General features: G+C 40.8%; 1 protein-coding gene across 2 annotated transcripts in view; it reads left to right on the top strand.

The window, feature by feature from the left end:
• GABRB1 (gamma-aminobutyric acid (GABA) A receptor, beta 1) overlaps positions 1–25,689 on the top strand; it is a 68,362-nt gene that overhangs the window by 15,958 nt on the left and 26,715 nt on the right. For both annotated transcript variants that reach the window (XM_009884967.1, XM_009884968.1), the window contains exon 2: positions 18,735–18,817. In XM_009884967.1, the coding sequence (XP_009883269.1) occupies positions 18,735–18,817 (83 nt within the window). The remainder of the gene's footprint in view (positions 1–18,734; positions 18,818–25,689) is intronic.

Raw genomic sequence — 25,689 nt, forward strand, 5'->3', positions numbered from 1 at the left:
CAGAATTAGGTTTATTCAGTTTGATTAACAAAACAAAACAAAAAAAAACCCAAACAAACAAACAAAAACCCCAAAACAAAATAAAAAAAACCCCCAAGCAGCAACAGCCCAGACAGAACAAAACAAAAAAAGAAAAAATCCTACTAAAACACTTTTAGGACTACAGGAAAAGAAAAATGCCAAAATTCATCTTTGTCTTTTATGGAAGAATAGTATTTTTGTGGTACCACCTGATTTAACTGCAGTGAAAATAGACAAGTTTTCAGGAAAGTTTTCAAGCACAAAAGTTCCTCTTCAGGTCAAACCAAAGCAAGAAAATTCATCTTAAGTACAGGTTAGAACAATTGCTCTGAACTCAGAGATCTGTCAGCATTTTCTTTCCTGACAGAACTCATATGAAATATGTCAACCCACACCGCAGTTTCTAACTCCTCCGTTCCACCACGTACAGCCGCTCAGAGGGCTGTGCAATTAAACTACCCGAGGTTGTAAGCAGCAGCTTTTTCCACAAGTATTTTGTACCCATAGTATTTTGTTTCACTCTGCTGGTAATGAATGGTACAGTCTTAAAGCTTAGTGTCCAGATCAATCTCTGAGGATGTTTCGTAGGTCTCCCTATAAGCTCAAGATGGAGATGTCAACGGTGGAGTGCCTGTTTCACTGGAAATGTTTTCTTGATGGCAATGGGAACGTCTGTCGTCTATGAGCAATGAGCTGATGGCTGTTTGATATGTATATGAGCTTTCATTCACTAGTGATCTCTTATTCCATTTCTAATTCCTTTTTTTCCTATTATTTCTTAATGGCAAAGTGTCAGGCTTGTTTTTAAGATGCCAGGGAAAATATCAAAGCATTTTCTTGAAAAAAATTCAAAGGCCTGTATGCCCACAAGATCATAAGTAAAGCTGCCTGAATGCTGCGCAGCACTGTCCATGAATTTTCACTCACATGGGGAATAACCCAGGCTTCTGCCATACCCAGTCACCTGTAGGAAATTTTATCAGTACAAGTGAGGTATTATTTGCCAAATTGAAGAGCTCTTAGCATACTCAAAGAGACAGCCCTGGCCATAGCAAAAGGAGTTAAATGTTCAAAGGCAAAAAAACCCAAACTTATCATAGCTCTTCCCACTATGCCAGGCACGCACTTACTTTGTGTAAACGTAACAAGAACTAAAATTTATATGTAAATATTCCTGCTTCCAAAGAAGCCTTAAATTAGACCCAGGAAGAATGTATTAAACTAGTAGACGCTTCAATAAATAAAGTTTAAAATACAACATTTCCAAACCCAGTTTTAGATCCCTCTCCTGGAAAAGTTCCCCCCAACTCCTTCCTTCAATCAAAAATAAGGTATCCATTCAAGGGAAAGAAATCAATCTGTGAAACCACAGGATAACTGGAATTTGAACACAGTGTAATAGCTTCTGATAGCAAACTATTTGCAGCTCATAAGAGAAGGCAAAAAAAATGTCAAGCAATATTAAGCATGTTCACCAGAGGAACTCATGCTCTCTGATAATTTTGAAATAGCAAAAAAGGCACTAAAGCCAGAGTGTAAATTGTTCCCTATAAATTACATATTCCTTTTGCATCTTGAACTGCTGGGGGTAAGAGAGGAACTGTCTGTTTTCTTATCTCTGAAGTAAGCCATCTTGCTCTTTGAAAATCTAGAGTTCATGATAATCCACTGAACAGTCATCAAGGTTGTAGATTATTAGAGCACCTTTTCTTTAGGTTTACCCAAACAGTGAGTCTTAGCAATAACACATTATTTAGCTACTAAACATGAGAATAATAGCCAAAAAATTATGCAGGATGGAAAGCGGAAGGATGAGAGTTTCAAGCAATACAGTTTGGCATGATGTCTTTCATACTTTCGTACATTTTCATTAGCTACCCTGATGAAATAATACCCATGTAATTTGTTATGGATTCCCCCATTAAAACATTTCAGGGAAGAACCGGTGAACTATGAAATCCGGAAGAAAATACAATAGTCAAGCAGCAGTGTCTTACTGTATTTCTCTCTTATCCCAGGAGAAAAAAAACAAGTAAAATTATCTGACAACCTCTTGGGGCAGCAAGAACCCATGCAACACAGCAAGGTTGTGACAAAACAACACAAAGTGAGAATAAAACACCATAAACAAGCTGATTTTATTTGAAAATTCTCACTATTGGGTCAGACAAATTGAGCTGAACAGAATTTGTCTGTTTATATAAATTTCAATCTTAATTCAGTACTTTAACATTATGGTAAAAAGCATCTCTATCATCTAAGGACATTTTTGCCTATTCCATCCTTGTGAAGACTGCATGAATAAAGGCACAGTAGCATTAAACAGAGTCTATCATACTGTGCTCTTAAAGCTAAAGATGGAAGAAACAGGCACAGCAATAGATATTAACCGTGAGGAATTATATCTCAACTATGTGTAGAAATCAAACGCAGATGTGTTGCTAAGAGAGAATGAACGCCTGCAGAGTCTGAGCTTGCAAAACATTAAAGCTTACTCGAGGCAGGAAGAAAAAGGTGACAAGGTGGCCTGATATAGGGCAACACCAGAGCCTGAGCCAGGAAACTCTAAAAAGTACATGAATATTATCTGTCCTGATATTTAAGGAGCTGAGGAAGACAAGCCTTGCCCTCATTCAGCTCATGGCTTTGGTTCGTAAGACATGCTCATTTTGTTTCTTTCACCACGGCTTTGATTCTCTCCGCTGGAAGAGCCTGTAGCTGATACACCCCCATGCTCACATAACATCCAGCTTCCTCACGTTTCACAAGTGCGTGTCATCCTGAGGAATATATTCACACCACCATTCAGAATATAGTTAACCTTCATGGTTTTAGTGAAAAATCAAGTGCTCTCTAGCCAGCCTTTCTATGCAAGTACCCTAAATACAGCCCTACAGACAGAACAAATATGTATAAAGGTACCATGAGATTCCGTTCAAACCTCCTCTTGGATTTCAGATACAAATTGGCACAGTTTGAATTACAACCTGCCAGCCCTATAAAATGCTAAGTATCAAAAAATATGTCTGTACTGCATAATGGGGCACGGAGTGGACCACCTGAACTTTAAGCACTTAATTGGACCTTCTACTCTCCTGCTTGAACAGATCCACCTCTCTGGCTGTCCTGCATTTCATCCATTTGAAAAGCATTCTGAGCCAAGGAGAAATTGGAATAGCTAATGGATTTTGAGCACCTAACTTGGATGACCAGGCAATCTTTTTATGAAACTTTTGAAAGTAACAAGTATTTTTTGGAATAAAAAACTTAAAAAAAAATTGGAAAAAAACCAGACAAAATAAGGTCTTCCAAGACATGATGGGGAAAGCATCTGTACAAGTGTGTAATCTATAGGACATATGTGCTTCTTTAAATTATGAAATATATAATTCATTCCTGAAATAACACTGTTTATAAGAAGCCTGCATGCTCTGTTTATGAGGGATGTTCAGTTTACAGACAAGCAGTGACAGATGTGGTGCATTCAAGATGCTACACAACTACATATCAGTCTGCTGGATCACTGGTGCGTTCAGCGAATATAAGAAAGCACTAAGAGTATCATTGTTTAAAAGGAAGAAGAAATTACATTTTTAATATAAAGGAAGTCTAAAACCATATAAAACAAGACAAAGCTTCAAACATTGGAGCAAGTTGTTCTCACCCCCTATTAAAATATACACACAGTCAAATAAACAAACAAATATATTCTGCTCTAGAACTGCTTGTAATTTTCGTACATTTTTGGTATGCACATCAATTTTTGGTATATACATCCACCCCCTATCAGTTCAAAGTTATCAATATTGGGTTTAGTTAACATATCTTTTAGGATAAAAATATCTCATTGGCATAACCCCAATTTTCCTTTCAAAGATGTGACCCACTCAGACAAAATCTGCATATGACTCATCAGTGTTGGCAGTCAGAAGAAATTAAATGCTCTAAGTATAACTAAGCTACTCGCTCTCTGGGGCTTGTTAACCTGCTCTATCTTATGGAAGCCCAGCTGAAGAACTGGGTGAAAAGGGCAAGCCAAGATAAAATATTCGCACAGAGGAGCCCATGTACGTACACATATATTCCCTCCTAATCCACACTGTGCTGGTTTAAAAAGGTCTCTCCCAGTCTACTCCAAGTTACTCATCACCGTTTCTCTGCTAGAGATTACAGCTCTCTTACAGATGCTAACTAAGGTTGCTTTGGTGAACACTTCCTCATCTATTTCAGTCACTATGAGCTAGTTACCACTTTACCCAATTTAGCTACCAGTCAACAAAAGCAGATTCACAAAGACTCTTCAAGGTGTTTTCACATCCGTAGCTCTGCTGGTAAATAATAATGGATTTTAATTTCCAGGGAAGGGGGGGATAAATTGGGAGACGGTAACCTCTTCATCTAGTGCTGCTGCAGGTGGGAAGGGACATACCTCTGCTTAACGAGGACAGAGAATTTTGTTTCACCCAGCAAAAGATGTACTGAGAGGAGGTGTGCTTGTTGTCCAGAAAGGGGACAATGTTAGGGAAAAGTGCTGTGTAAGCCACAGGACAACATTGTCCTTAAGGCAAAGGGGTACACACCAGCCATAAACCAGTTCAGGCTGCAAATTGGAGGGCTAGCTATCAGAAAAACGTAGTTCCCCCAAAAAAATTCCTATTTAATAGTTTGCCCTACTACTCCCAAGTATTTTAAGACACATGTTGATCAGGTTATGAAAGAAATATGAAGTGGTACTTGCAGTAGTACAAACAACAACCCAAAGATCCTTCCCTTCCCGCTGCATCCCAAATCTTTTTTTCTAATAAAAATTGCACCTGACATTCATTTTAATTCCTACATTTGTTCTAACTGCCTCAACAGCACAATTGACAAAGAAAGATAAGGCATAAGAACTACAGAAAAGCTGTACTGGAATAACAGAAAACCCCTATTGTCCCAAGTTTATTTCAACGTTATAATTAATTTATGCTCATTCAAAAAGTTATGAGAATTAATAAGCTGTTGTAACTAGAAAGCTCTTTGAAGTTATACATGCCCTAAACTGATTCACTGTCACAGAATCAGTCTTGGGCCGCATGCAATGAAAACATTCATTTCATCTCTGATTTATCTTGCTTTCCAATTAAGAGCCATTGACATGGCATGATCATCAATCGGCTTTCTACACAAAAATCATGTCCTCCCAAGTCAGGGGTGTACAAAAAGACAACTTAATTTCCTTGTTCATGCTTTACAGTGCTGGCAGGGTCAATATTTTGGCAAAGGCAAAGATCCTCTCATTAAGGTCCTAGTGCAAGGTTTGCATTTCATTTTCAGTTCTCCAGTGAAATTAGTCACTACACACGGTAGACTAACTGCAGCAGTTCAGCTTCTTCAGATGCACTCCAGTTTCCTCACAACATATGTATCAAGATATAATTACGCTGCCAGCTTCGCTGACTGGAATTATTAGTTTTCACATTGAGCTACCTATCTGGAACAAATGAGGTGTACTTACTGCCTGGGCAGGGTGGGAGAACATGGGAAAGCAGTGAATACCAAAGACCTGAGAAAAACCTTCAGAAATCAATCACTCATTATATTAAGAATCACTTGGGTGGTCTGTAAAGGCTTGATAATTTAAGATCTTCTCTATAAGTGGTAAAAGTATATTTTAGCAAGTATTAAATCTTGCAGTTAGCTACAAGCACAGAGCAGTACAGTGTCATGCTGTAGGAAGCCATTTACTGCTGCTGTTGCAATCTCTCCTAGGCGATACGTGTCATTAATAGATTTCATAGGTGAGCTCATCATAAAGACGGGCAGCCATAAAACTAACCACAAATTCAAATGGAAGCCCCTCATCCATTGAATCAGGGTTCCTCCTGCCTGTTGCCTTTCCTTCTTTTCTGCACAGGACCCCTATAGAAAATGTCCACGCTGTTGCACTCTCCTAGGAGCAGGGACTGTAGTTTCAAACAATATAGGACCATGAAGTCATAGAATCATGGAATGGTTTAGGTTGGAATGGACCTTGAAGATCATCCAGTTCCAATCCCCCTGCCATGGGCAGGGACACCTCCCACTAGACCAGGTTGCTTAAAGCCCCATCCAGCCTGGCCTTGAACACCTCCAGGGATGGGGCCTCAACAACTTCTCTGGGCAACCTGTTCCAGTGCCTCACCACCCCCACAGTGAAGAATTTCTTCCTAATATCCGATCTAAATCTAGCTTCTTCCAGTTTGAAGCCATCACCCCTCATCTTATCGCTACATGCCCTAGTAAAAAGTCCCTCCCCAGCTCTCATGTTTTCCCCCTTTAGGTACTGGGAGGCAGTGGTTTCCCCGGAGCCTTCTCTTCTCCAGGCTGAACAGCCCCAACTCTTTCAGCCTGTCCTAAAACTCTAAAGTCAAGTTTCCCTGCAATTGATCAGTTACTAATTTCCTCTTCCTTAAAACTAAAGAAGAATCGGAACTCACCTACCATCAACAAAAAAACTAGCATGTCCCATCTTGAACAGACACTTAGCCTGGTCAAGCACCCATTTCCACAAAAAAACAAAAAAAACCAAAAAAAAACCCAACAACAAAACAAACCCACAACAAGAAAAAAACAACACACAAAAGTTTAGCACTTGTATTTTCAACCTTTTTTTTCCCCCTTCCCAAGGCAGCTCCCCACTCATTTCATGGTTCCAGAAGAAGCTAGATATCAAGTCAGACACAACTAAGAAAGAGAGGCAGGTACCTCCCCAGGTGCTCCCAGTTACCTTCTCAGAGCCCTGCCCTTTCTGCTGGCCCACACAGGTGTTGTCAACCAATGGTAAGGGCTGCCAACCTGTGGCTTTAGTAATAGCAACTGCCTAACAGAGAGTCAGAGAACATGTCACATGCAAAACCATTCTGTTTCTCCCGTGTGATGTGCAAAATCAAGACAGGATTAAGCTTTTCAACTATGAAAGAGTTTTCATGCCACCCATGAAAGCTTATAACACCTCATTTCTCTTCATTTAAAACCACTAGATCTCTGTGCCTCTCAGCCAAGTTTGTTTAGTACTGAAACCACTGGTTTGGACCCACTTTTCCAGTGCACAGGTAAAGCTACAACTACTGGAAAAGGAGCAGAGTCCGCCATCTTGGAAATTCCCACAGGCCAGACATCAGAAGAAGGCAAGAAATACGAAAGCAAGAAATTGTTTTGATCCCTGCTTCTGTATATTTCTCCCCCCACCCCATCTGCAGGTTTCTCTTTGAGATGCACTGATATGGGTAACGTTGACGTGTAGAAGCTACACGAGACGTCACAGTTCCTAAAGAGTCACACAGCACCTACAGGGAAATGACAGCATTCTCTTCCAGACTCACCCCTGCTTCCAAAATCCAGGAAGACCTTCCTTAGTTACAAGGAAGTTAGATAGTGATCGGTCAATAAGGAGTATGCTTGATCCCCGAAACAATCTGGTTTTTACCAGTCATTGTGGCCAAGCACATCCTGAAGCCTTCCAATTACAAACCAGGCTGGGTGTGGAAGAGGTTGCCTAGATTCCTCTTCTGCCAAAGAAGGGGAGACATCTGAACATCTGCATGTTTTTCTTTCATGCACACACAATATATATGTTGGTGTCTGGCCTGGTTTTATTTTGTAATAAACAACACAAAAACAAACAACCAGAAAGGTGAACATACAGATGACACTAACATCACTGCTGCTATCTAGCAGACCTCTATTCCCTCCTGAGCAGCATATTTCAGTCTGTGGATATTCTCTGCATCTAGGAATTTCAGTAGTAGCATTACTCTTCTCGCATTTAGTCACTTTTTGAAGGTTTGTACAGAGATACTGAAAAAGTTACAGATATAGCAACTTTTTTTTATTGAAACCAGATTGAAAGCCAGTTATCTGACTTTACTTCCCTCCTGGACCTTCCTTTATCCTAAGCACTTCCCATCTGGCTCGCTCTCTTTTTCTTTTTGGCTTGCAACATACTTGCGCTGTCAAATTAAATTACTTTCTGCAGTAAATTTCAGCGCCAACTCTCAGGCACTTTTTATTGAAGTATCTTGTTTGCCCTGGTATAGTTATGGTTCTCTTGGGATTTATATTATAAAATTTATTTTCATGGGTTTATAGCTGTGCAATAAAAACTCTCATTGCACTGAAATTTGGCTTACCAGCATCAAAAAAAAGAGCTTTCTGCTAATATTTAAAAAGTTACATTGTAACATTTTAGTGAATTTTTTTCCTCTCTTTCTGGATCTTTACAAGCAAGTCATTCGTCTTCACTCTACTCTCAATTATTTCTGATACTCTGTATTGAACAGAAAAATATCTTTATCTATAAAAAGTACGTATCTGGGTAAAGGGTTTGATTTTAGAAGCTTCTAAGTCAGTCAAAGCAAAATATTTTCTTACAGACCTTTTCTCTCGCTACATCTCTCGCCCCCAACTCCTCCACAGAAGAGATGTCCCTTCCTTGCTGCCTCCTCTTCCCACCGCTGCCCTGGAGCTTCAGGCTCTCCTCCCAGGGAAGGCAGAAGCCAGTAAGACTGTTTGTCCCCATTTTGGGTAATCTCCTCACCCCATCCCCGCTTTGCAACAGTACTATGTAACTGTTCTCCAAAGCAGAGTTCTGGCGGCTAAAAAATCAGACTATTCAGCAAGGTTTTGATTCTTTAGGCAAAATAACAATGATTAATTTGCCAACAATTACTTTGAGTGCCAAGGTAAATCTCCCAGGACAACTAAAATGTGATATCCCTTTCCCCAAAATATTTTAATGTCTGCAGCACCCAAGTCCGAGATTACCTAAACCTTTGAGACACTTACACTTCTACTGACTGTAGAAGTCTGTGTTCTGTGTGAACAAAATATAAAAAGTTGGCCAGAATTCATACCTAGTATAGTGTAAGAAATCCTGACTTCTTCCTTGGAATCAGACACCTTGAAAGGGTTGAAAACCTCCTCACATGGATGTTATTGTGTTGTTAGGTTATGCTTCATAGTGTTAGGCACTTTGCAGGTCTCTACGTTCAAAGACCTGGTTTGTTGTGGGGGTGAGTCCAGGGGTGAATACCTGTCGAGCTAGTGTTTATAATATACTGGGCTTGATTTTACTGACTCCAAAACGTACCTTCAAATCAACCAGCTGCCATCCCAAACCAAATTTTAAAATATGCTGAGCCTGACAGTGTAGTGCTAGATTTCAATGGGGAATGCTGAATAACCCTGAAGAGAACGTGATGCAGGCAGTGAAGGAACGTAATGAATCCTTCCCATCAGGTTCTCACCTCGACACCCAATGTGCCATAGTCTGGCCCACCCACACACGTGTTACTAGCCAGCAGCTCTCTCTCTGGATTTACAGAGTTTAATAAGAGCTCTGTTTGTAAGGGAGAATGCTACTTGAGACTTAAGGTTCATGAGATGGGGAGGAGGAGGGCAGCAGCAGGGCCAGCTAAAGGAGATCCTGCTGGCCAGGAGGTGCAACCTGTTGTAGGTGACCCTGCTCTGGCAGGGGGGTTGGACTAGATGATCTCCAGAGGTCCCTTCCAACCCTAACCATTCTGTGATTCTGTGATTCTGTGATTCTGTGGCCGCTGGCTGGCCCCCAGCTCTCCGCAGCACACCACTGCTTCCACTCTGCAGCACAACTGCTGGCAGACACGTGCTGCGAACAGGACCAGGAGACTTCTTCTGGACTAGAAATAAAATTTCCTTGTGGAAAAGTGGATATTTAGCCCTGAATAACTCAGTGGTTCAGGTAACAGACACCGCTGCCAGCATGGTGCAGGGGCCAGCATGCAGCAGCCCAGTGCTCAAGGTGGCATTGGTGGTGAAGTATCCAGGCCACCTACTTGTCACAGGCAGTTCTTAGGCAGCCCACAGGTCATATAGACCACAGCACTGTGTTTGCAAGGCTCTCCAGCTGCAAGCCCTCATCAGAAAACCCATAAGCTTCAAAGTGCTTCAAGTAATTTCCAAACCTGGGATCCTTAAAGGAAGACCAGCAGCGACCTTTCCAGCAAACAGCCCTTCATCATTTATAAAGAAAAAAGAAAATAGCAAAGAAAGTAAATACAACCTGTAAGCGGAAAAAGAGAGAATAAACAGCAGATGGATAATAGGTTTCAAATTCACAGTCAGTTCAGTCGACCTAAAGAGTATTTGCACTTGAATAGATGGTAGCGCAAAGCTGATTCTCACACTGTAGTCTTTAATATTTTGCTCACCCTGAAGGGCTGGAATTGCCAGAGATAAAGATACAGCTCTGCAACTCCTGCTTTGTAGTATGCATTAGTTATTTACACCTGCGCAAACCCAGCACAAAATGCCAGTGACTCAGTTTGACAGCATCATGGGCTTGCTCACAAAGGCAGAGATGAATCTACAATGCACAAGTCCAAGAGCACCGTGTATATCTAAAAAATAGGAGTTGTGAATTTTTTTCATTTTGCGGATATTTTGTGACAATATCCACATCTCATCTCCCTGTCTATATGATCTCGTCATTCAGGCTTTAAAAAATATATATTGCCATACACACTAACGATGTTCCAATGCACTGCGCCCATTGTTACTTGCCTTAGTCTGTGGATCCAACAATCTCAAACGAAAAAATTTCCGGTCACATGTGTAACTGAGTAGGACCACTCATAAAACTAAATCTCTAAACACCAAGCAGTGCCATCACTTGTGCACAGATGCAAGGGACTAGATCAAATATTTGGGAATAGAAAACATTTCTGGGGCATACCGGAGTGAACTGTCATGGATACGTGTACTTCTTTTTTAACCAGTCTTGCTTTGTACTACTGTAACTCCCATAGCAGACTGGACTATTTCCACCCATCTTCTAGAGTGCATTAGATCTTGTGAAGGAAGTTGGCCCTTGCTTCCCTGAGAAGCACTACCCCAAACTCATTCATTGTGCATGTAGACCATCTATATATACATCCTGGGCAAGTTGGACTCAGAAAGGGAGGATTTGGGGAATGAAAGATAGCCTGAGACAGACTACAAAGCAGTGATGGGTAGACCTCCACTTTAGTTGTTAACTTAGTCAAAGGTAAAGAACATAAGAAATTATGAAAAAAGGCCAGACCAAAGGTCCATCTAGCCCATTATCTTGTCCCCAGCACTGACTAAGGGCCAATGTCTCAGGAAGAGCTGAAGATGATTTTTGATTTCTTGCTTTACTTTCCCCTCACTGCCAAGTTACCAGGTATTCTCAGAGAGAACTCATGATTTTTATTAAGTGAAAAAGACACCGTTCACTGCATGGCTTTGTAGGAGTAAAACCAATGTAAGAAACTAGTGCCTGGGTTATGTTAAAGAATATTAATTGGAGCAAACTGAAATGACCACAACAGCAAGACTAGGCACGTGTTTACTGCAAACCAACATCTCCTGCATCAGACCTGGTAACCATTAGGACATACAAAGACACACTCACAAACCATTCTTTCCCTCTTAGATGAATGTCACACTGTGCGTTAAAATCAGTCGCTTGCCCTTGCCTGAGACATATTGAATTTATCCCACAGGATTAGGCTCTACTGCTGAGATGGACTGGAAACTTAAATAAAGAATTGCATTTTGACTCTTCCAGGACTTCTGTCTAAGACAAAGCTCAAGCAGCTAACAAGCAATGGGATGACCCTGGCAATTCACTGGTGCATAACACTGACAATGGAATAGCCAAAATTAATTGTGTGCCAGCACTGCCTTCATCAGTTCTTCATCATCAATACTCTTTACAGAGACAGTGCCTTTTAACCACCTTAAGGGCACAGAAGTCAGCCCAACCAATGAACTGATCCATGTTAAACCAACCTAACAACAACAAAAATCAACTCGGGCAAATTCTGCTTTATTTGGGTGGGCAGCTCTTACATTGATATGACTGAGGGGAAAAAGGAACGGGTGTCCTGGTTTGAGGAGGAGTGTCTCAGGGAGCTACAGGACAGCACAGCAGCCCAAGCAGGCAGCTCAGTAGCTTCTGGGGAGAAGAACGGACGTGAATGAAAAGAGTAGTAGGGACAGCAATGTTTCTATTAAGGGTTTGGGGTTTTTTTACATTCTTATTTCAGGCCAGTGCAGTTGATTGATTTGGCACCCTGTAGATTAACTTTTCATGCCTGTCTTTTGTTGGAAACAGACAATTGTGTTTATACCTCAGAGAAAACTGAATATTCCTCCTCTACATTTGACAAGTGTATTCACTCTCAGGAATGACACTGGGTAGACAGGGACAGACAATGAACTCAGAATGACTCCTCCAGGTCTCAGCATGAAACCCAGTCTATTACTGTACTACAGCACCAGTCAGTGGTACTATTATAGTTAATTCTTCTTTTGATTTTTTCAGTAGTTTTTTCTTTTCTAACCACTGCAGCTCTTTTCATCTGAAAAACAATGTTTCAGCCCTTGAAAGACATTGCAGAATTTGACCCCATGTCCCTTTCTGGCTGCAGCTACGCTAGCTCAAGACACTATTGCCCCAGTTGCTCATCACTTTGATACCTGAGGTTACCAAACTTACTGCTGAGCTGCTTGCATTTCATTTGAGATTCACTGTGGGCAATGAAAGGGGAAGATTGGGAGGAAAGGAATGTGGTGGCATACATCTATAAATATATACCTTTTTCAGAAAGGCAGACCACACGATTGCCACATTTAAAAACCATTTCTTCTTTGCAAATTTGAATCCATTTTTTTATTTTTTTATTTTTCTCAATGAAAACCAAAGATGAAGGAGAGGCAAATCAAGCAAACACTTACCAGTTCAGGGTATCAATAAAACCCAGTAGAAAGCCCATAGTCTGACACCTGTTTCCCAGCCATGTCTTTGTGATACTTAAGTAGAACAGGTCAATTTAACTGGTATAATAAAGGTTGTTGAGCCCTTCTCATGGTAGACCCTGTTCTCAGCTTTAACTCTTTGAGCTGTGTATTTATCTTTACACATCTTCCTCAAGATGCTTTTTATTTTTTCATGTTTATGCAACTCTGCTTTTTCTCTGAGCAAGATTAAAAGGAAATGTGTTGCACTTGCTAACCTAAATCCATACAAAACCTTTGCTTATAAACTTGAGTGTTATCTCAAAGTATGTAGTCTAGAGCAGTGACCTAGCAGTTGACATCCTGTCTTCCTAACATCAAAGATATATTTCCTACTGATTTTGTGGACGGGGAAAAAAAAAAAAAAGGAAAAAAAATAGCCAAATTATAATCCTTTTCCAACGTAAAAAAAAAAAGGTTTCCACATGCTAATGTACTCATATGTAAAACTAAGTATCTGAATCTTTTACTGCATCTGGTTCACAACCCAAGATTCCAATTTTCTCTCAATTTCTAATGAGATCTGGGAAAGTATCATTATTTAATCCTTGGCGCTTCTCAATTTTACTAATATGTGTAACTTCTCTTTTAATAGAATTTGACCAGACAAGGAAGGCACAGACTGTTGAACACAGATTTCCCAAGAATACACTATATTATATAAAATATATGATAGCAACCCAAATAATGCTAATGCTCAAATGTACCTGCTGTAAGTAGGCTCTTCCAAGCACTAGACATTGGGCATGTTTGCAGGTTCAGAGCTGACGTTTTCTCCCAGGGTCAAGCATTCAGGCTTTGTTTGGAAGTTTACAGTGTCAGCAGGCATGACAACTGTAAACCTTGTACATGGACAAGGTTTTAGATGGACAGGGATGGACAGAGAAAAAAATTTGCAGATTTAATGTACATTTTTCTGCCTCCAAATGTATATTTTTCCTGCCTTCCTCTGTTCCTTCAATAACTCTCCCTACAAGGCATCCCATCAAATGTTAAACATCAAGATTCTTCCAACTTCCAGAAAAAATGGGCCAGTTAAAGCAGGGATATGGGACTGAGTTCTGATGTCAAACAGTTACTATGGGATTAAGTTCCCTGATACCACTGAAGTTAAATTAACACTGATTTAATAAAAGCAACGTTTTACCTAGGATATGAAAGTCTACTTAGAGTGTGTGCTAGAGCTCCAGCTCTGCAGTTGTTAAAAGAAGCATGATTATTCATTATTTTATTTGAAGATTTTATTCTGCTTTTAAGGAAAAAGAAAAGAGTCCATCCCAGTTCATATCTTCATATATATTTATAATTTATGCTCTGTTGAGTGAGAGAAAAAGAATGAAGATATTAAAATTTGATACCTGTCCTCCAAATGGAGGGAACATTTCACAACAGAATTTGCATTGTTTAGCTCTGATCATCTCCACATTTAGTTGTCATTGCTGTCTTAAATATTGCTTCTATTCCTTCTTCAAGAATTGAGGAACAGCTATTTGACAGTATTTTGATGAAATGTTTTAAGTACTGAACCATAACTCCACTTCCCACACTCATTCTGAACTTACCTTCACTGCTCACTGATGACTTAATACAAAATGTTAAGCTTTACTATTTGTTCCTACAAGACCTGCTGCCCTGCAGGGAATCCTCTGACAGTGTTACTTAAGGAAGTCAGTTCTGCAAATACTGGACATCAACAGTGTCTTTCATATAATTTTATTTATGTCAAAAACAAACTTGATTATATAGTAAGAATATGATATTCAGACAGTTAGACATTCAAATAAAAGCTAAGAAGGGGATCAGATAACTTGAGCCCGAAGACACAATTAAGAAAACAAAATCACTTAATTTTCCTTTTTTGTACATGTTATTTATCTTTCCTGATAGCAGTCAGACTTCATTTCATCTGAGAATGTCTGAGTACTGACAAGAATGAAATTAAGTAGCATAATGGTATATGTCTGCCTAACTGCTTGTCTTCTTTGCATACTTTCATTTTTATTATTTGTATTCAAAAAAAATCTAAAGAATGTAAGGATAGTTGGGCAAAAGACACTGTACAAACAAAAAAAAGATTAGCCCCAACACTGGAAAAATACATAACTTAAAACATATTTTAAAAAAGGAAAGCCTAGAAGTAACATATCTTACTCTGAGTTATAAATAGCTCTGCTTCAAGTGCAGGATTAATCCTCCACTTAAACTTTTACAGAGCCTCATGACATTCCACCACTGCCACAAACCGCTTGTGCCCGGGGATTTTCAGGGCTAATCCTCTTGAACACAGATTTGTTGCAGCTTTGCCCTGTCTCCAGACTATTGCATTCCCCTTCCTGCCATTACACCCTTGTATTCTGCATTTGAATGTCTTCATTTTCAAGCTTCTGGTGCATGTGCAAGCCATCAGTTACCCTCTCCACTAAGAGAGTGCAGCCAGTAACAGGTTTGGGATTTTACTCTATTTATAATAAAAGATTTTATTCTTTTTTAATCGAGACAGCAATTACCATGATTGCATCTGGGTTTAATTTATCTCCTTAAACAAGTTTTGTGGTTATCCAGAGCATAATGCCATTAAAAATTTTACACAGCTGAGGTCTATCATGAGGGAGAAAGCAATGCTTGAAAGGTAGATTTATGAACTAGAGGTAATGAATGCTGCTGGATCCTGAAGCACTCCTGCAGTAATTACAAGCGGCTGTTTTCAAGGAAGCCCAAGATTCCCAATAACGTTTAAGCACCTCCAGCTTTAGGAAGCATCACATTGTGTTGGCAGGTTGGTGCCTCCCTGCCCTTCAGGGAGCAGCCTCCAGCAGGTACCACCTGCCTTTCTCCATTCACACGGGCACGCAGCTCAGGCTCGGCTGGCTCTGACACATCCTTGGGCAGGTAATGCTCTCCATCCCCCCTGCCCAGGGCTCTGTACCATTTCCAAAGTTGCGGGTCTACAGTTGAAGTGGGATCCTTTCTTCTGCTGCTGTAAAACCACGAGCTTCCAGCTTCTTGACAGCCGCCCTCCACTACCTGCTTGACAATAATCTCCAGTTGTCCTTCTCATCTTGTGTTGTGCAGCTCTCATCTTTGCCAGCTTCAGCTAAAATCCTGTCACTCCCCTCTCCCCTGGAAGCAACTGCTCACTATTGCACTGGAGAGCCACAGTAGTCTTCAGCGCTGCTGCTAATAGGTTAAGAGTCAGGAGGGGGAGAGCTGCTCACCACCACCACCTTTGACTTTCCCCAAAGTATGGAGACTGACCCCAAAGCACAGACTGCCCTACAAGCCCTATAGGGGATGCAAAACAGAGCTGAGGGCAGCACAGATCATTGATTAAGTGCTTCCGGTTTACCTTTTCTTGTAGCATAGAGACAAGGAGTGATTTAGCAAAGGCAAAGGATGAGAAATTACCAATACACAGGCTAGGCAGATTGATAGGATGAGGGGTAATGGCTTCAAACTGAAAGAGCGGAGATTTAGATTAGATAGCAGGAAGTTAAATTTTTCACTCTGAGGGTGGTGAGGCACTGGAACAGGTTGCCCAGAGAGGTTGTTGAGGCCCCTTCCGTGGAGGTGTTCAAGGCCAGGCTGGATGGGGCTTTGAGCAACCTGGTCTGGTGGGAGGTGTCCCTGCCCATGGGAGGGGGGTTGGAACTCAATGATCTTCAAGGTCCCTTCCAACCTAAACCATTCTATAATTCTATGATTTGGATTGCTTACTGCTGCCAGAAATCAATACTAAGGGCTTATTATCTTTCTTCTGCATAATCCAAGTATTTACTTCCAGACCCCACCTGCAATTAGAAGTGCAGTGTCTTTGTAACACATTCATTTTTGTTCTTGGGTTATAGCGGTGATCAGACACACCAAACCAACCAGTGCACCAAAAACTGCACAAATAGTGAGAAGTCAATATAGTTGTCAGAATTACAATGTCAGGAAAAAAATAATTATGTGGAATATTTATATCTCAGGTATACAAAAATTGCATTATTTATTATACTGTACAATTAATTTGTATTGATATTATAAGGAATAACAAATTGCTACCGCTTATGTAGAATATCCAAAACTGCAGAAGTCAGCAGTGCAGATACTCTGGCCATTAGGAAATCGCTTGCCACAGTAACTCTGTGGTATAGGAAACACTATGTCAACTTCTACTTCTGTACACATTTAAATAAATCTGGTTGATATAGGTGAACTAAATTACCATAAAGGCAGATTTATTGATTGGGAACAAAACATTACCCTATGAAACCTTCATTTAAAATCATTTAACTGTGACTAATGTTAGTATATTGCTATGTATGATCTTAAGCATTATTAAGTACACATTTGGCCTGATTACTGCTTGTCTTCTCAATGCATGGTATATTGGGTACATGGCTAAACTAAACGAGGTCCTGCCTGTGCTGAAGCCCTCAACCTTTTCTATGACAAATGCAAAACCCGTTAAGACACACACAATTCTATTTAATGTGACAAAAATCAGCCTGAGCAAAAGCATAAATATACCGTTTCCACAGTATTCTAGAGTAGTTACATGGACTGGTTCTTACAACAGCACTTGCTAGATGGTCCTTATACACAGGTAGGCAGACGGATTTTGTAGACTTACGATAATTTGAAGCATGTCACAGTAAGGAAACACATGGCATTTTTTTGCTTTTAATTGTCAGTTCTGTGACAGCAAGAATTATCGCCCCAATACAGCATGTAAGTGTGCTTGACTTCCAGAACATCAAAAGTAAAATCTCCAGACGTGTTCCTGTGACATTAACATGGAGCTGGAACAACAGGGTCAAATCCGGATCAAGAAAAGAGGTTATCTGCCTTTCTCAGGTAGGAATTGTTTGAGAAAGGGAGAGAGAGACCAATAAAATTACAAGCCAAGTTTGCCTATTCCCAACTTCAGAAGTTTTATAAGCATTTAAGACTCCGTGTATAAAAAAAAAAAAAAAAAGAAAAAGACAAACTCACTTCTGTGAGTATGAAAGCACCACTACAAGTGTCTTTCTTAGAGGGATCTTTAAAAGAAGCTATGATTTGACCCTCATCCTCATGCAGTCACTTAACCTTCCTCTCAAGTGTCACAGGCTTATCAACAAATATTTGCTTAGATGCTCTGTGATTTACGATCCAACAAAAGGAGAGGAACTGCCTTGCAAAAAGGCTTAGGGTATGGCGAATACCTTCAGGGACCACATATCAGCCCACACGCTCTCTAGAAGGAGCAAGGATCTGAAAGATCCAGCCTACATCAGAGCTAGTCCCAATGTTCATTAAGTAACCACCATGCGATATTATATTTCACAAGTGTTTGATTGCATCATGCCATTTTTAAGAGGTGATTTTCAATTACCATAGCTAATGATAAACTGATTACGAAGCCATAAAAATAATGAATCAGATATTACCAATATTTCCACAGCGTGGATGAAAATAAGCACAGCTATCAGACAAAATTAAAACAGCAGCAGGTGACAACAAAATGAAAAAAAAAAAAGCTATCAGCAGGACAAGTCATAAATAAAACAATCTGCAAAACAGTTTGAAGACATCTGAATTAAGAACATTAAAAATAAGATATCCAAGTACAAATTTCACTAAATGTTCTTCAGAACACTGAACGCTTTTGCACATTAAGTTTTCAGTCAAAATCCTGCTCTACAATATTCAGTGTATGATCTGATGCCTTAAACTATAACCAGTATATTGTGCAGTATAAATTATTTAATCATGCTTTACAAGCTATGTAAAGCCTGTATGCCAGGAATCCATGTGCGTACCCATTCTGTATTTAAGCAAACAGGAAAGCCATTACAGAAAATCTTGCCTTCTCAAACAAGTAAAACGTGGTTTCAAATCTCATTATTTTTTTCACCCTCCTTTTACAGGATCACAACAACAGCTGCTTGCATGATGGATCTACGCAGATATCCTCTGGATGAACAAAATTGCACACTAGAAATTGAAAGTTGTAAGTTACTGGAGGGAGAGGGTTGGCCAAATGACAGCTGTGGATTGAAAGACGTTCACAGGTTAGGTAAAACCTGTTCAAATTGTTCAAATATTGTGTGTCCAGTGAGCTTGCACACTGAACATACCCAATGTATTTCTATAATACATAAGCCAAAATTTGTTTAATTCACAATATTGGTTGATCCAAGCTTGTACAATGTCTTTCAAAATCTCTTGTCAAGGAAGGGAGAAAGGTGTTTCTTGATGATTAGACCAGAGAACAGCAACAGAGCACTGTCCATCTTCAGCACTTAATCACCGCAGAACCTGAACTAATTGCTTTACCTCAGTGCGTTCAAGATTAACATCAAGATTAACATCTGCCCCACGTGGTGGCGGGACGATTGATCAATTACTCTTACCAAAACACTTGCAGGTTATAAAAGGAAACAACTTTATCCTTCAGCAACAAGGTTAATGGCAGCTTTGCTATTGTCTTCCATGAGCACAGGATCAAGACGTGCACTTGCAAATTTTTGTCATTAACATAGTCTTTATATCTTTTATGGCGCTAGACTTTAGAGAAATGTCAATTAAGGTTTTTGAAAAGAATTTTTATTCTGTCGTTGGTCAAACCAGCTGCTGCCACTGACCACAGCGCAGTCTGTCTAAACAAGCTGGTTAGATTGCATAGAGTCCAAGGCAAAACAATGCAGCAATTTTCTAAGAATTTCCATTTTTCACATTTCAGCTGTTGCACTGTTTAGAGTTAAATCATCTTTTTTGTAATAATACTTCTCTCTCTATGAGGTTCTAGGAAGGATTAACAGTTTTCCCCACATTCAGTTCAGTTTACTGCAGAGAAAGAACAATTTTAGCATTTGAACCTCTGCTTTGATGGATAGTTTAACATGTTAAATAAACGGAAAATAAAGCAAATCCAGGATTAACCAAAATAATTTCCCAATACCTATGTCATCAACAAAAGCAATGTTTTCATTGTTTGTAGCACATCCCATTCAAGGAACCAAAAGTTCTCAGAAGGCCAGTAAGTACAGTGTTCATTCTGCAGAAACTCATGATATAAGATTTTCCTGTGGACTGAAAAGACATTAAATTCCCCAAAACCTCACAGCATCAGTTTTCAAAAGGATTCCATTAGTCTTCAGTTGCTCAGATTTGACAAATAAAAACATTTTCACAGTGTCAAAACAGTGGAATATTCACGTATAAAATGTTTAATAGTATTGCAACACAAATATAAAACAAAACAGTCTAAACCAAAGAAGACAAAATCACTTTGAGCCTTAGAAAATGGTGCTGAGAAAGATTTCAGTTTATTCTGAACTTTTCACCAGTTGCGTACACATAAATGTAATATAGTTCAATACATCTGTGAGGTGGTGACTGTCATGCACTGAAAAAAGCATAGTCAGTCTAGGGCAGTGCTGAGACAAGATGGACTCTCAGCCCAGTGTTTATACTTGCTTAGAATTTTTACTTGATGGCACCAGAAAGGTGCCTTATTTAAAGCATTGAAATGGGCACACACTTTCAAAATTACTCTCCATAATGAAGCATTTTGTTTCTTTGTAAGTGCATAATCAATATCAGCCTTAATATAAGTCTGGGGAGGTGAAGCTTTTCAGTTAGATTTTAAACAGCGTGGTAAGAGGCTTGAAATGTTTCCTCAAGAATTATTTGCTTTTGCTCCTTTTTCTGGAATGTCATTTTATAGTGACTTTAGAAATTCTCTCTCAGGTTGAGAACAGCAAACCTTTTATTTCACCAGCAAATTATTTCCATCAAGTAAACACTCACAGTAGGCTTAATGAAAATTATTTTTACTAGAGAGCATTGTCTGAACAGAACCTGCTCATTTATTTCTTCAGAGATTGAAAAATGGTGTTTATTATTTTTAAGATCCTAGTGTTTTGGCACTGCAGGCAGACATCTCAGAAAGAGAAGCAGGGAGACACTGTTGTCAAGGTTCCCCGTGAAGCACCTCAATAGCTGCCATCACCACAACAGCTTATTCTCTGTTCGCTGTTCAACATGTACAAGTCTCTGGAAGGACATAACTGGTTATGCACCACAGTAAACATCCCACAAGAGGCACGGTAGCATGGCAAGCTGGGCCAAGTCGGTGTGCATCAGTACAGGCTGGGGGCTGACCTCCTGGAGAGCAGCTCTGTGGAAAGGGACCTGGGAGTCCTGGTAGACAACAGGATGACCATGAGTCAGCAATAAGCCCTGGCGGCCAAGAAGGTGAATGCGACCCTGAGGTGCATCAAGAAGAGCGTGGCCAGCAGGTCGAGGGAGATCATCCTCCCCCTCTACTCTGCCCTGGTGAGGCCGCACATGGAGTACTGTGTCCAGTTCTGGGCTCCCCAGTTCAAGAATGACAGGGATCTGCTGGAGAGGGTCCAGCAAAGGGCTACGAAGATGATTAGGGGATTAGAACATCTCTCATATGAGGAGAGGCTGAAAGACGTGGGTCTCTTTAGTCTAGAGAAAAGAAGATTGAGGGGGGATCTTATCAATGCTTACAAATACTTAAAGGGAGGGTGCCAGGGGGATGGGAGCAGTCTTTTTTCAGTGGTGCCCAGTGACAGGACAAAAGGTAATGGGTACAAACTTGAACATAGGAACTTGCATCTTAACTTGAGGAGGAACCTCTTCCCTTTGAGGGTAGTGGAGCACTGGCACAGGCTGCCCAGAGAGGTTGTGGAGTCTCCCACTCTGGAGACATTCAAAACCCGCCTGGACGCTGTCCTGTGCAACATGCTGTAGGTGACCCTGCTCTGGCGGGGGGGTGGACTAGATGATCTCCAGAGGTCCCTTCCAACCCTGACCATTCTGTGATTCTGTGATTCTGTGATGTGCACGTAATGAATACTTGTGTTAGACCAATATGCATTAACTTTCCTTGTATGTCTGCTTTCAGTTAGCCCCATCCGTGCCTACATTGGTCTCAGTTCACTGAAGCACCACAAACCCACACCCCTGTGTACAAACACGTATACAGCCATTTTCTTCTCATTCCCAAGAAGCAGAGGCAGTAGGCAATTGTAACCTCCCTTTCCAGTGCTGCCCATCACCCTAATGGTCTCCCCAGATACTTACTGCAGGTACAAACTCTGGCCAAGTCTCATAATCCACCACCTTACCGAACCTACAGAGCTGCTCATTAAGCTGTGTAGTTGTCATACTCATCCTTGGGCTTTGCAGTTCCCTGCCTTTTTTTGGCACAAAACAGTTTTATTGATGTTGCTTGCTGCTGCTTTCTTCATCTTCCAGCTTAAACTTAACAGGGTATGGAATGAATGCATTCGGAGAACAAGCCATTTTTTAATTTTCAAAATAAAGTGAAAACCACATCTCTTCAGTAATTTCTCTACCTGATCAGCAGAAGAAATGGAGATATATATATATATACATTACCACAACAATCAAAATGGGCGACTTCATACTGAAGTTGCCTCCATACTGAATTCATACCGGAATTTATTTGCTGGGAGATAGTTGATCTGAAGGCTACAGCCCAGTCATGACTAAAGCTGACCAAAGTACATGAGCATTTGTCAGATAGCAGCCCAAATAATGAAACTAGACTGACACTTGGCTGGCTTATACCTCTTTATTCCCAAGCTTTCACATAAATGAAGCTTTGTAGGGATGAACGCTCAGTGAGAATGGACTTAGATACTACCACTGAGACCTCATCAAGAATCAAAATTAGCATTAGATGGAACAGGCAATTAAAATGCTAACACAATCAGGGATGAGAGAATATCATGTCACTCATGCGGCCACTCACACATCCCCAAAAGAAAATTGCTTTTCTGACCTTTTGAACACTTGCTACAAATAATTCATGTCTCCAAAGATATGTATGTTGATATGTTAATACTTGGTGAGCTGATCCAAAGAAATCAGCAAAATCTTTATCCACAATTTGCAAACAAGCCAAAATTGGCAGAGTGCATTACTTCTCATGAGTATTTACATCAGTTCTCCTAACAACGGCGGGACTTCCCAAAAGCGCAAACATGCTTACCTGCTACCAAAAGCCCACAGGTAGTAGATGTGTCAGGAGCACTGGCATCTTTGACAATTCTCCACCTAAGATATACCTTCTAATGCACCACAGCTTTTCTCCTCTGCCTGTCTAAAACCCTTGAAAGTTATTTTCGTGTACCTGGCATAAGAACACAGTTCTGAAGGGTAGGCTGCCACTGCTCTCTTAGGCACTTGAGTACAAGTAAGCCAGTTGTCCTGAGTACCTATTAATCCCCTTGAAAGCTACCAGGGGCAGAGTGGAGAGGGTGAATAAAGAGGTGATAACTGCGACCACTGCCTCTCTGTCAGTGCCACATGCATTAGGCATGTGATGTTTTCTTCCATGACAGAACCACTTTATGAGATTCCCACCCCCAACCTCTCCTTCCAGCTCCTGCATCGCACATCAGCTATTCAGCTTTCTGTTGTGCCAGTTAACGCACCTTCACAGAGCTAGGATTAAAATCAAATTGTTAACATTTTCTTGGTTAAAAAAAAATATGCCTTTGAAAGAAAGGCTTATCCACCTCAATTTTGGGAGAGACAGGAATTAAATAAACCCCTGGGGCAGAACTGTTTCTTACATAAAAGGACATGGGAAGGTGGTGCTAGTCACTAAGCAATCCTGGAACTGCCTGTGTGACAGCAAGCAGCATCTCTCACCACTAGACAGATGCTGTGCACTGTGTCACACCATTTCCAAAGCACTGGAAAGTGGTTTTGTTCATTTTTATATTGTGTACGTTTACGTGGTTTAACCCACGTAGCACCAGAGGAATGTAATAACAATACCATTGACCTTCTTTAAATCCTAACCTCTTTTCTTAACAGCATTTTTATCCTTGCTGTTGCCAGTAATCATGCAAGCTTGATGCATGCAGAAAGAACACAATAAACTAAACTGGACACATAGACAGTAAAAAGACCTGCATGGGTGTGTAAATATATGCAATATTAATAGCCCTAAATCTAGTAGCTCTCAGCAGCACATAATCTGACATAGGAGTAATATGTCTGATCTTCAGCTGGTGAAAACTGGGATGGCTCCATTAAACCACCACAACTCGCACTGAGAATCTTCCCTGTCTGTTTTTTCATTTGTCGTTTCAAATGTGTGTTCCAAGTGGATGGCCCTTTCCTCAGCCCCACCCTTTAAATTAGATCTGATCAGCAGAAACACTGTAAATTAGCTCAGAAATTAAGATAAATGGTTATGAGGAGCGCGTAATGCCTGTAGAAAATGCACACAACAATTAGGCATTTAAGCAAAAATACAAAGGCTGAATAATAAACCAGGTCAAAAGTCTGTATGGGCATGTAAAACATCTACTGTGCATTTAAACAAGAGTAGTTATTGAGCTGATCTGCACTCCTCTGCAGATGTAAATGCATGGCTCGCATGGAGGCTCAGACCTGCAGGTGCAATTGCAAACAGTGTGACTGTGCAAGAGAAAGAGCAAGCAAAAGCCGAACAGATAAACCAATGCTGAGACACTAGACCATGGCCAAGATGGACCGTGTGTTCCTCACACCATTGTTAAATACCCCTTAAAATAATCCTGAACTTTATGAGCGAATCAGGATTGTTACCTGTTCTAATTCCATGTACAAGGACACTAGGGCTGCCCTGTGGTTCCCTGAACAGCATCCTTTGGAAAGCATGTTGGTTAACAGGTTTTACGCTCAGATTCATAAGCATTGCAATGCGGCACCATCCAGTCTCCCTGTGTTTGAAGTCCTCTCTGCTTCCTTAATTCAGTCTCACTTACTCATCCAGGGTCAGACTGTAGCTGGACCCTCCATGGACGAGAGGTCAGAAAGCTGCTGCAAACTGTCCCCCCTCCTTCCCCGCTGCCCCTCAACGTGAGAGCTGCAGGATCTCCTTTGTCCCTAAAGAGTGGTAGGAAAGTGGCATCTGAGCGAGTCCTCTCCCTGTCCTGAGGTGCTTCCTCCCCTCTAAACCCAGCAAGCTGGATGCACATCTGACCCTCCACAAGCTCAGCACTCCCCGGAGCATCCACAACATCTGTGCAGCTCTGTGGAGGTGCCAGAGCATGCCAACACTGTCACACACACAGCCTGGCCCTCTCCTCAGTTCCCCTGTGCTTTTAAGGAACACTTACTCCTCCTGCAGAAGGAGCACACTCTAGAGGAACCAAGCAGTCCCACAGATGAACTGCTCTTAAGCTACTCAAAGAATAGAGGAACGTAGCGCTATCCGTGAGCAGAAAGGCAGTGAGTCATTACACCTCACAGGGATGCTGTGGAAATTAGCCAATGACAATCCCTGAAAATGTAAAGCGCTAAGAGTTGTTCCTTAATAATACTTACAAGTGAGTAATTTAAGGCACTGCAAATAGCAGCAAAACAACAGTGCTGCACAGGAATGGGAAAAAAGCACAAAGAATCAAACGCTGCCCTATTAGCAAACCCCTCCAGCAGAGCAGTCAATGCAGGGATAATACGTGCTTAAATCGAGCCAGGAGATTATTTTCATTTAAAAATTACATTTCCATCTTTCCTGAAGCTATCGTACAGAACTGCAGAAGCTATGTCTGCATAGCTGACAACCAGAGAAATGTACACATTTAGAAGGAGGAGAGCATTTTGGTTGCACGTGTTCCTGCATTGCTTTGCTCAAGCAGTTCACCTTATTCCAAATTCTGCGGTGGCAGATGGGGAGACCATATCAGAGGCTTTACACCTGTTTCGGTGTCTAATACCGCGATGGCCACTGGAAACTTCTGTGTATAAAATCAAGGGATTTTGTAACTGGAGCTGCTTCATCAGCGGAGCTGGGATCTGTAACAATCCATTTCTCACAGATTA

This window comes from Charadrius vociferus, unplaced genomic scaffold (genome assembly GCF_000708025.1).
Source record: "Charadrius vociferus isolate BGI_N301 unplaced genomic scaffold, ASM70802v2 scaffold134, whole genome shotgun sequence".
NCBI lineage: Eukaryota > Metazoa > Chordata > Aves > Charadriiformes > Charadriidae > Charadrius > Charadrius vociferus.